The sequence below is a fragment of the Hordeum vulgare genome, chromosome 1H, assembly GCF_904849725.1.
Source record: "Hordeum vulgare subsp. vulgare chromosome 1H, MorexV3_pseudomolecules_assembly, whole genome shotgun sequence".
NCBI lineage: Eukaryota > Viridiplantae > Streptophyta > Magnoliopsida > Poales > Poaceae > Hordeum > Hordeum vulgare.
Window position 1 is genome coordinate 218547222 of NC_058518.1, and position 12083 is coordinate 218559304.

The 12083-nt window shown below is 43.9% G+C and overlaps 1 protein-coding gene and 1 pseudogene across 2 annotated transcripts; one reads left to right on the plus strand and one right to left on the minus strand.

The window, feature by feature from the left end:
- Positions 1 to 9739: 9739 nt before the first annotated feature.
- Positions 9740 to 10829, minus strand: LOC123408872. 2 transcript variants are annotated; one of them, XM_045101914.1, is made up of 2 exons: positions 10495 to 10829; positions 9740 to 10406 (listed from the first exon to the last, which is right to left on the minus strand). In XM_045101914.1, the coding sequence occupies exons 1-2, from the start codon at positions 10590 to 10592 to the stop codon at positions 10010 to 10012; spliced, it is 495 nt and encodes a 164-aa protein (XP_044957849.1). In that variant the 5' UTR covers positions 10593 to 10829; the 3' UTR covers positions 9740 to 10009. The 2 variants fall into 2 exon arrangements, with proteins under 2 accessions (XP_044957849.1, XP_044957846.1); XM_045101911.1 differs by having other exon boundaries at positions 9740 to 10409.
- Positions 10830 to 11029: 200 nt separating this feature from the next.
- LOC123398130 overlaps positions 11030 to 12083 on the plus strand; it is a 38924-nt pseudogene continuing 37870 nt past the window's right edge.

Sequence of the window (12083 nt, forward strand, 5' to 3'; positions counted from 1 at the left end):
GGTTCTTGGTTGTGGTAGTAGAGGGTGACCCCCTCTACCACATGTTGGTTTCATTTCATGATTAGGAATCCATATGTGCAAGTAGTGCCCAATCAAAATAGGCATGTGGCTGAAATTCCAGATTAGTGAAAATGCTTCTGTGTAGGTCAATGTGTTGTGATCTAGCCTTAGCTTTCAACTTGAAAGTTGAAGCTGATATGTTGTTCTAGCTCCCTATAAATTTTCATTCCATTTGGAGTCTTGTAGATATTGTTTTGTCTGCAGTCAAAATGCTTCAGAGCATAGACACATAGTAAGAATCTGGAATTTGCACTAAGTCCCTGAAATCTGATATTTTTGGGCACGTTTGCAGCCTTGTAACTTTCTTTGTTTAACTCCTTTGTGTGATATTCGTGCTTGTGCTTGAAGTACTCTTGGATAGCTACATCCACATATCTTATTTGGCATGTTTAGGTGGTTGTATGTGCTTTGCATGTAGCTCACGAAGTGCTATGATGCAGTTTATGGCAGATTGTGTAGATTTGGTATTTTGATGATTGTGAGTGCTTAGTTGATGATGTGTTTTTCTTATTTGCTCCACCCCATCCATGTTGGATGGTTTTATGTCTTGGCTACCTGCAAATACCATAGTTGAGCCATTGGAGTGTGTGGAGATGAATTTGACACGTAGGGCTTCATTTCTTGTTTCGTTGATTCTTTTTGATCCGTAGCTCCGATTGCAATGTTCTATTTATGGTTTTGCATTGTTTTCATGAGACTCATCTGATCATGGCATTATAATGCATGTCAAAATAGTTTAGGATGCAGTTCTGTCCAGGAACATGTATTTACTTCTCATGCTTGTGCTAGTGATAGAAATAGTGATGCATGCTCATATTCATCTCATGCATCATGTGCCTGTTGCATATTGAGGTTCTGTTGTTCATTGGATGTTATTCTTATGTTGGGTAGCACCGGGATCGTAGAACGAGTAAGTGGATTCGGGAGAGTACGTGCAGGACGATCAAGAACCAATCCAGCTGAGGATATCACAGGCAAGATGATATGACCTTGATTCCATCTCTAGACTTGTTGTGTTGGATTATGTTTCCTTTGTCATATGCTCGCTGCCTACCACTGAAATATTTGCCTCCTGATTGGCCATGAAACCCAAACACTTATCCCTTCCTAGCAAAACTTGAATGGCTGAGTAGGCTTTGCTCAGCTACTAATGTTAGCGTTGCTAGATGCACGTGCTTTGTATCATGTGATAACATGAGCTTGATATCATCATCTTAATTCTGTTATCTAATTAATGCACCTATATAGTTGGTAAATAACGGAAGGCCTAGCCTTTTGTCGAGTGTTTTGTTCCGTTATTGCCGCCATAGTTACCGGCTACCGGTGTTTCATTCCATATTGATCGCTCCTAACACGTTCGGGTTGTTATGGGGACCCCCTCGATAAATCCCGTAGTGTTAAGACTTGTCCGACACGACCCAACATTGGTGTTAATCTTATAATCACTTAATAATAATCTGCATAGGGAATGGCCTCCCCGAGGAATTTAATCAACAAATCGGGACAGTGCTCCTCATGACTGTTGGTCCAAACTAGAGCACTGTACGGGGCCAACTCAGGGCAACTTGAGAGATTTCTATCAGGCCACTTTACGCGTTGTTCATCCAGCATGTCCTGAGACTAAGATACGCAGCTCTTATCAGGGTCGTCGACACGTCGGGAGGTCCTGCTAGTCTTGTCTTACCTTAGCGATATATCTTGCGTATAGGAATCCCGGTGAAGCTTTGGTTCTAAGGAATCCGAGGAGATCACGAGATCCGTGATAGAGGATTACTTTGCGGCCCGTGTACGTTTGTGATGGACTAGTAGAGCACCCCTGCAGGGTTTAATCTTTCGGAAAGCCGTGCCCACGGTTATGTGGCAACTTGGAATATTTTGTTAACATCCGGTAATAGATAACTTAAACATAAGCTAATAAAATTGCCAACAGTGTGTGTAACCGTGACTGTCCCCTTCGAAGATCTCTCTTCGATCGGGAACACGGTGGGGTTATGATTGACGTAGGTAGGTGTTCAGGATCACCTAGTGATCATCTATCATCGACCGCTAGTCTAGACCACCTTCATATATGTTCTAGGTAAGTTAGCCACCATATTAAGCTTAGGATGCTGCAACCTAAATACTCCACCTTTCCAACCTAATAACTTGACTAGTTCTCACACCAAGGTCATAGATTGCTGAGTCCCCGTGGCTCAGAGATTCCTTCACAACACCAACAGGTTCAGGTACCCCCAAGACAGGTGATCCCGATGGCACGCAGCTGGCGTGGCAGTACGATGAGGAGAACGACCGCCTGTACGTGAACTGTCCAGAAGATTGAGGTGTGGTCGTGATCGTGGGCCAGCAGGCAGGGTAGCATAGTCATTTCCCATGTTTTGTAGTCCGTAGTGGAACTACCTTGATTGTATGCGTGATGTACTCTGATATATTTATGAGATGGCAATTGAATCCCTGATTGTCATTCTGTTGATATTATATATATGCTATGTTACCATGTTTTACGAGACGCTTAGTTGCGCTCCTTTCCAATTCGGGGCCTCAATCCCTAGATCGAAAAGGACCGCATCTTAGTCATTACACTTTGTCTACCGGTATGATACTTGCCCGAGATTTGATCGTCGATATCCCCATACCTTGTTCAATCTTGTTGCCGGCAAGTTTCTTTACTTGTTCCGTAACACATCCTCACGTGGCTAACTCCTTAGTCACATTGAGCTCATTATGATGATGCATTACCGAGTGCGCCCAGAGATACCTCTCCATCACACGGAGTGAGAAATCCCAGTCTCGATTCGTACCAACCCAACAGACACTTTCGGAGATACGTGTAGTGCACCTTTATAATCACCGAGTTACATTGTGACATTTGGTACACCCAAAGAACTCCTACGGTATCCGGGAGTTGCACAATCACATGGTGTAAGGAAATGATACTCGACATTTGAAAAGCTTTAGCAGACGAACAATACGATCTAGTGCTATGCTTAGGATTGGGTCTTGTCCATCACATCATTCTCCTAATGATGTGATCCCGTTATCAATGACATCCAATGTCCATGATCAGGAAACAATGACCATCTATTGACCAACGAGCTAGCCAACTAGAGGCTCACTAGGGACACATTGTGGTCTATGTATTCACACATGTATTACGGTTTCCGGTTAATACAATTATATCATGAATAATGGACAATTATCATGAACTAGGAAATATAATAATAACCACTTTATTATTTCCTCTAGGGCATATTTCCAACACAAACCCCGAGTGCAGTATTAAGGTCTAAGATAGGATGTAAAGACGTTGGGATCAATATCAATGTTGTAGAATTCCAAGCAGATCTCGTAGTTTTGGATTCGCCAGGCTTGGACGTTATCCTTGGCATGAATTGGTTGACCAAGCACCAAGTCTTGTTGGACTGTGCCAAGAGGACCGTTACTATGACCAATAGACAAGGAGTCGAAGTCAAGTTTGCTCCCAACCCTACCTCCGCTCAAATCCCTCGGGTTAACTGTCTATCGCGAATTGAGTTGGATCAAGTACCGGTGGTATGTGAATACCCGGATGTCTTTCCTGATGAGCTGCCCGGAATGCGTCCTGACCACGACATCGAGTTCATTATTGAGTTTATGCATGGAGTAGGACCCATCTATAAGAATACCAATAGAATGGGATCCTAAGAGCTGGCTGAACTGAAGAATCAACTGGCTGAGCAACTCAAGGATTCATTCGCTCTAGTGCCTCTCCTTGGGGATCGACTATTCTATTTGTGTCGAAGAGGGACAAAACTATCATGTAATATACCGCGTGTCATGGATGACACGGAAGTTCCCCTAGTCTTGTGGATATAGCGCGCAACCTTTTAGAGTGTAAAACTATTAGAATAGTCGTGTCCAGAGTCAAGGACAGTTGGGTAATCCTGCTTAAACTACCTCCAGAAGTTTTCGCATAAACCAAGTATGCGTGTGTGAGAAAAGTGATTGTGTGAGAAAGATGTCAGTGTGATTCATGAGCTAAGTCAGACAACTTGGCATGACGGTTAGACATGGGATGTTCAACCCTTAGTTGATATCGATATCTGTAACCCGTTTGTATGGATATTGGCTGCCCTATGATGCAGACCTTCCAAGATATTGATCATGTCATTGCATTTAGAAATTAGCCTTCAGCAAATTACCTATCTCGTGCTATTTCATGTTTTGTCAATACGTTGTTCCACGACATGGGTTGCTTGCGAGTACATTCAAAGTACTCATTGGTTTGCCACTGGTTATTTAATTGGCCACACATGGAAAAGCAGGAATAAGGAGAAGAGTTCATTTGTGACGTACATGCGAATTAGGTCCCTTCCTAGTAAGAATGCCTATAGGGATAAGGCATATGGCATGGGTTCGCGCTTTCGTTCAAGAATTCCGCTGCTAGTTATGTTTGGTGTGTTGGCCTTCAAGGCCCTATCTATGTAAGACTTGACCTTAATGGTCTCTATTTGTTTCAAACGGTATGTATGGATGTAAGACTCATGTCATTCATCTTCTATGTGTTCACTGAGCACTGATCTTTGGGATCACTTTACACGTGCATTCGGTGATCACAACTTAGAATTTGGGTCCCCACAATACCAAAAACATGTGTGATGACTGACTAAAGTGTCGCTATATGTGTAACGATTCATCTATCAAACGGACTCCGAATGCGACAAAATTTGGCAAGCGACCTACCTATATTAAAATAAGACCGCACGCCAACTTTGAACCGATTCGGAGAATGTTCTATACACACTTTGAAAAACAATATTTTAACAATGTCGCGGGCGCGTGCGTGTCTGGTTGGTATCAAAACGGTCGACGACAAGAGCAGGAAGAATCAACAACTAATAACGGGCGCAAGTTTTTGAAAAATGATAGTGTCGATGCAATGCTGATGATGTGCATAATGCGATGATGAATGCGACAAACAAATAAAGCAGATGACGACAACAGAATAAAAGGGGAATCGTCTGGAGCGTCGGTTCCGAGATGTTACAACTCTCCTCCACTAACAAGAGATCTCGACCCGAGATCTAGGAATGAGAAGAGAAAGAGGAAAGGAAGAGGTAAAACTTAGTTGCTTATTTGAAAAACGAATGTAACCAACGAACTTAAAGGTTAAAAAAGAGTTGAAGAATGACATAAGGAACACGCAATAATTCAAAATAAATTTGGGCAACACTTCGGTAGAAAAGAGAGGAAAAACTTGATAAGATGGAAAGAACTTGAAAGAGAATACAACACTCCGGTTAAATGGACAAGCAAGGAAAGAGCATGATCTTAACAAAACAAGATGATGGATTAAAGAGAGGAACCTCCGGAACAAAAGAATGATCAAAAGAAATGAAGGTTGAAAGAATAAGATTATGACCTTGCAAAGATTTAGATGGGAATTCACGAAGAGATACTTTAGAAGACTAAAAGATCCGAAAAAGAAAAGATAAACAACTTAGAATCGACAATTTGATATCATGGACAACAACGGAAGAAGGATTTAAATCACTTCAAGGAAACAAGAATAATAATTATGTTCTGCCTCTTCTTCATCAAGTTAAATTGATGATAAGCAACGGATGTAGCATACCACTAATTCTTCTTGAGAAAGATAGACTAGAGATATTGCATAGAATTCACAAATGAATGAGGATACACGAATGAATTGAATAGATGAGAACAAAGAGATCATGAGCCGCCTAGCAGAAACTTGAATGAAACACCAGAATAACTGAGATATGAACGAAGAAACAACAATTGAGAAGAATTTTGAGAACAAAAGATGAAAGCTGAGAATGAAGGATACTTTTGAAAGGATGGCCTTCGGAGGATCGAGAAATTGAACACAACAGTGAAATGCGTCGGATAGATTTGGAAGGAATCTCTCATGATCAAAAGAAATTGAAGAGGGCTGCAACAAGCTAAGATGACGAATCTTCAGAAGAGCGGATAAAGATTCAAGCGGAACTCATCTTCGATTTTCAATGCATAGAATGATGGCAAGAAGCACCATCAAGAATTACCGAGACAATCCAGAATAATGAATAGGGAAAAAAGTTGGGCCAACGAAGGAAATAATTCACATCGATCTTGAAGAAGGAATATGACTGATGAGAATCATTCTTATGTCATATTGAAAAGAACTTGATATCTCCGGAAAAGATTAGAAGAGCGAGGTAAGGTCCTGGGAAAAAATAGTGGGTTATGATCCCACTCAAAGAGAACACCGTTGAAACGATTGCTAAGAAAGATTGATTGCATGGGAACAAATTAAAAACATGATGAGGTGAGAACACCAAAATAATTGAAAGGATTTGAATGGAAACATGGATCTTCTGAGATATCTTCTACACTCTGGGTAGAGTAGAGATGGGAATAAATAAGAGAGGCTTGAATAAGAATTTCCAACATGAGAAAAATTTATTGGATGAAAAGGATATGATGAACACAGAAGATTGAATTAAATCCGCTAAAGAGAAAACAAGAATGAAGAATGATGAACTTAGCACTGAAGCATCTTCACAATGAATCAACGACAATATTGGTAGAAAAGATTGCAGAAGCATCAATGTAAACAAATTCACCTGGATGATAACTTAATCATTGAAGAAAAGGGCGGGAGGGTGGGACAAAACAAAGACAACTTGGCATAGATGAGACGAACTCCGAAAAAAGAAGTATGAGGATTGATATGCAAATATTGGTGAGGGTTGAATTACTTGAAGAGAAGTACAATGGTTGAAAGAATTTCATGACAACTCCGGTTGAACAAAAGGATTAGCAATCCCATCAAAACATGAGAACACCACTTAGGAATGATATGAAATCACCACTTGACATCGAAGAAACTCAAATTACCAAAGCCCAACAAAAATGAAGGATGAGGCTTGCAGATTAAGCCGGAAATAAATACATAACAGAGATTCCTCCCGATATTTTCATGGTAATATTTGCACGGGCTCGATCGTACATTGGATTGTCATATTGAAATAACGCTTGAATATGCTCCCTAGGCGAAGCGAACTATAAGGCTTGACGAAGCATTTCGAGACTGTCCTGTGTAAGAAAGACTGTGAAGAAACAAACCACTAGATGTTAAACCCCAACCTCACATCATGCATCTATTGGAAGAAAATCCTAGGTAACTACTTGAATTCCCAGCCGATAACTCCTGAAATCTTTCTGGTTATGCAATCTGCTCCAACAGATACACGGAGTAATTACTGAATAAATCACTCAACTCCTAGCAATAAACCATCCTATGATCGATGAAGAAGAAAAAGAAGAACTCCAAATCAAACAAGCATCGCTCTCACGACAAACTATCGCTTTACCTGTACCTACAATTGTTGTTGTAGTAATCTCTGAGCCAGAAGGACTCAACAATCTCATTTCCAAAGGTATCAAGACTAGCAAATCTTAATGGGTGAGGTATAGTTAAGTTGTGAGGCTGCAGCAAGCACTAAGCTCTTATTTGAGTGGCTAACTTATGAGTAAAAGAATACGAGGGGGGTGACCTATGCATAAACAGTCGTGAAGTAATAATGATGAAGAAATGATCCTGAACATCTACTTACAAGTCAAGCATAACCCCACCGTGTCCTCTCTAAGATTGACAACTCACAAGAAGAGACAGTCACGGTTACGCACACAGTTGGCATATTTTAGTTGAGTTTGTTTCAAGTTTGCTATGACCGGGTGTTAAATAGAATTTCTAAGTTGCCACATAACCGCGGGCACGGCTCTCAGAAAGATTTAGCCCTGGAGGGGTTGTTCCAACTCATCCATCTCAAACTAGCCACAAGATGCGTGGAAAACCTCAACCATGGAAAACCTATAGTCTCCTCGGAATCCCGATGGAAAACCTCAACCTCATGATAGCCCAAAGTATCCTCAAAATCCCAGTGCACAAGATAAGTCATAGAAGGTAAAACAAATTCAGCAAGGCTGCCCGACGTTTCGATGAACCCGATAGGACCCGAATATCTCGTTCTCAAGACCCGACCGGATTAGAAGTACGTACGATGACCTGGTAGAAATCTCTTAAATTGCGCTCGGGTGGCCCCGCTAGTGGCTCTGTTTTGGACCAACAATGACGAGGAGCACTGGCCCGGGGGTTGATTAATTATCCATGGGTTAATTACTCCCTATGTAGGATTATTAGTTACTAGGCAAATATAGTACCAAAGTTGGACCGTGCAGGAAGAGTTTTAATCTAAGACAAATTATCAAGGGGGCCCATAACAACCCCAAGCATGTTAGGATGCTCAATATGGAACATAACACCTATACACAAGTAACTAGGCCGACAAAGATGGATCAAAACACCGAGCCAAAAGGCAAGCCTTCCACCTTTTACTAAGTATATAGGTGCATTAACTTAAATAGCAATAATATTGTGATATATTAAGGAACCCATATTGACACATGGAAAGCAACTTGCACCTCCAACTAGAAACGCTATAAGAAAGGATGAGCAAGCTGTAACATAGCCAAACAAAGCTTTGATATCATGTGGAGGGGGTTAGAGGCTTTTTATGACAATGTTGGAAGGCTTGACATTTAAGTGGTAGGTAATGAGACATAACGATAGAATCGAGACAACTAGCATAGCAATCATAGTAGTGGTTTCCAGGGAAATGATCATCTTGTCTAAGATCCTGCTTAGAAGAATAACGAATCTGTGAAGTAGACGAACAAACGTAGTCAAAACAATCCTCACACTCCAACACACTTGAGGACCCTATCGAGAAGAAGCAATTCTTAAACAAAAAATCAACACATGACAACACCACAACATATTTGTGACATGATGCACAATTAAATATGTGCATATCCATACGATTATGCAAGGCATGACAAGCATAACAATCATATCCTACATGTTAAATGAAATACAATATGCAACGAGTTACATATTGACGAAACTCCACATTTGAATTACTTAGTTCACTCCTGTTTTGGTACACGAATATATTAAATGTTATTAACATGGCAAGAGGTGAAACATGAACAAACAATTTATCTAGGCATTTTAAATAAGGTCGGAAACATCATATTTTAAATTTATTAAACTGGAAAAACAAAATGCACCATGGGATTCTACACGTCATTGTAGTCGATTTACATATATATATCATCTAAAACGAAGCTACGGACTAAAAGATATGACCAACACAAGATAATATGTCATGTATGTAAAATGTATGCAAATGACAACCACAAGTATGTCAAGTCATGGATGTAAAAAGATATAATGGAACCACATGAAATTCTAGACAAGTTTAAATGAGGCCGGAACAACGAATAACAATTTCAAAAAGTCCTCATATGCAATTTAAGATTTCGTATTTTAAGATTTCGTATTCTTCTACATATAACCGAATATTAGAGTTGTTAAATAGCAATATAAAGGCCACCATGTTATTTTACACATTTTTATAGTAGGGTTACATATATAAAATATTTTAATCAGAGCTACGGTTCTTTAGTTATGAAATAAATCATTTAACATGGCAATCTATGCAAGTTAATGCTAACAACAAGTTTAACATTTTGAATATGGGTGAAAGTTAGATATTACTAATCTATACTAAATTCTGAACATTTTATATATTTAATTTATTTTAATCCGATGCACGGTTTGTGAGATATTAAATGCATGAAGTCTAGGGTTTTTTGTGCAAATCTGTTATTCAGTGGATAATTAGGCAAATTCGTTGTGAGGAAGAAAAAAAATACAATGGGCCGAATCTGTTGGAAGCAACACAACTATGATACGCCCAGGGTGAAAGATTGGGCTAAGGGGGACGTTCACCACGCGGGCCTGAAAGCGAGCACATCTGGTGTGCTAGGCCTGGGCCTTTGCACGCAGCTGGGCCGTGGCGAGACTGGACCATGTCTGCCCCGATCGGATCTACGCACGGTGTCATCTCGGGCGGTTGACACAGGTAGGCGAGCTCCTCGCTCGTTGCAGGGGCGGCGCAACAGGAGGCAGCTCCAGCGAGGCGAGGAGATGGCCGGACGGAGCTTGGGCGGCGGGACGTGCGGATTCGTCACCGAGGGGACATGGTCTGGGGCGCAGGGAAGCTCGAGGTAGCGGAGGTCCATGGCGCTGCCGTGCGTGCTCGCAGGCACGCAACAAAGCTGATAGCAACAGCGACCGTTCCAGGAAGCAGAGCAGGGGCGGCGCTGGTGCTTTCGGCGTGCTTGCGACATGGAGATGGCGGGGATTGACCGGGAAGAGGCGGCGCTCGATGCGCGGCTGTCGGTTCTTCGGCGAGGACGATGACTGTTTGCGGAACTTCCATGGAGGGGTGGAGTTCCTGCTGGAGAGAGAGAGAGCCGAGGTGAGAGAGAGGGGACGAGAGAGAGGCAAGAGGGAGAGAGATCGGGTTTGCGCGGCGGTGTGACCTGACAGCGGCGGGGTCGGGGCAGCTTGTGGGGCGAGCTAGAGACTGGTGGCGCGAGGCTCCGGCTGCTGTCCATGGGTGGAGCTCGTGGACGGCCATGGGGACGCGTGACTCCTTGGCGATTGAGTGGCCGTGGGAGCTCCTGCTTTAGTGGTCGCGGAGACGAAGCCCTCTGCTCGAGTGCACACGCGTCCAGAGGCTATAGCGGCTGCGAGTATGGAGGCGCGGGGGTGAGATGGTTGGAGGTTTTGATCGAGAGGAGATATCACGAGGTGAAGGGGAATTGGTCGGGAACGAAATTGGAGACATGGGTGGAGGCCGCTGAGGGGATGGATGTGATAGCTAAATGATCTAGAATTAGGCTAGGGTTTCATCCGTTATATATAGCAGATAGCAGATAGGTTAGGGGTCAGGTTGTAGGCGGTGCGGGATGTGGCTGCCTGCCGAACAACGAAGGGGAGGCTGCATTTTTAGCGGCCACCGCAGGCAGCCCGCCTCACGCCGTTTCACTTTTGGCGGACAACGCGACAGCCCGCATGAGCCCCCCAACGACCCGCCAGACAGTCGGTGCTTGTACTGCAACTGAGTCAAGCTCGAAACGGTCATCCTTGACGGGGCAGCGACGACGCGAGGGAGCCGAAGGCGGCCACGGAGGGCGCGGCGGGGGAGGCGTTTGGGTAGCTGCCATCGTCGGAGCTGTTCATGAAGATCAAGGTGATGGACATTTCCTGCTCCTGCTCCTACTTACGGGGCAGGAGGCGGCGGCCAACAAGTATGCCGCCATCTTCAACTTCGGGGACTCCTTGGTGGACGCCGGCAACCTCGTCGTGGACGGCATCCCGGAGTACCTCGCCACGGCGAAGCTCCCCTACGGCATGACCTACTTCGGGTACCCCACCGGCCGCTGCTCCGATGGCCGCCTCGTCGTCGACTTCATCAGTAATTGATCGACTAACACCAAGCTGGATGATCATCATCGGTTTCTTTCTCGCATGCTTGATTTCTCTCGCCTCTCGGCTCGGCCGGCCAGCAGTCGTCATTTTCTCAAGTGTGTTGTTTGTTGTCTCAGTTGTGTGTTGCGCGCATGAGCAGCGCAGGAGCTGGGGTTGCCGCTGATGCCGCCGTCCAAGGCGCAGAACGCCACGTTCCACCACGGCTCCAACTTCGCCATCACCGGCGGCACGACGCTGAACACAAGCTACTTCGTGGCCAAGGGGCTGAGCAAGACGGTGTGGAACTCCGGCTCCGTGCACACCCAGATCAAGTGGATGTAGGAGATGAAGCCCAAAATCTGCAGTTATAAGTAATAAGTTGCTTCGACGCGTGAGCTGACGTGCATGCATTGCGCGCGCCTGCCGGTTTGGTGTGATCAGAGTGCAGGGGCATGTTCCGGCGGTCGCTGTTCATCGTGGGCGAGTTCGGCGACAACGATTACAACTCGTCGCGCTTCGCCTTCTGCCCGCTCGAGGAGGTGCACGAGTTCGTGGGGGGACGTCGTCAACTCCATCGGCGAGGGAATCGAGGTAATTAAGCCCGTATCCAATCCATGTGAATAGCGGCTGGAGTTGGGAACCTGGACTGGAATTGGCA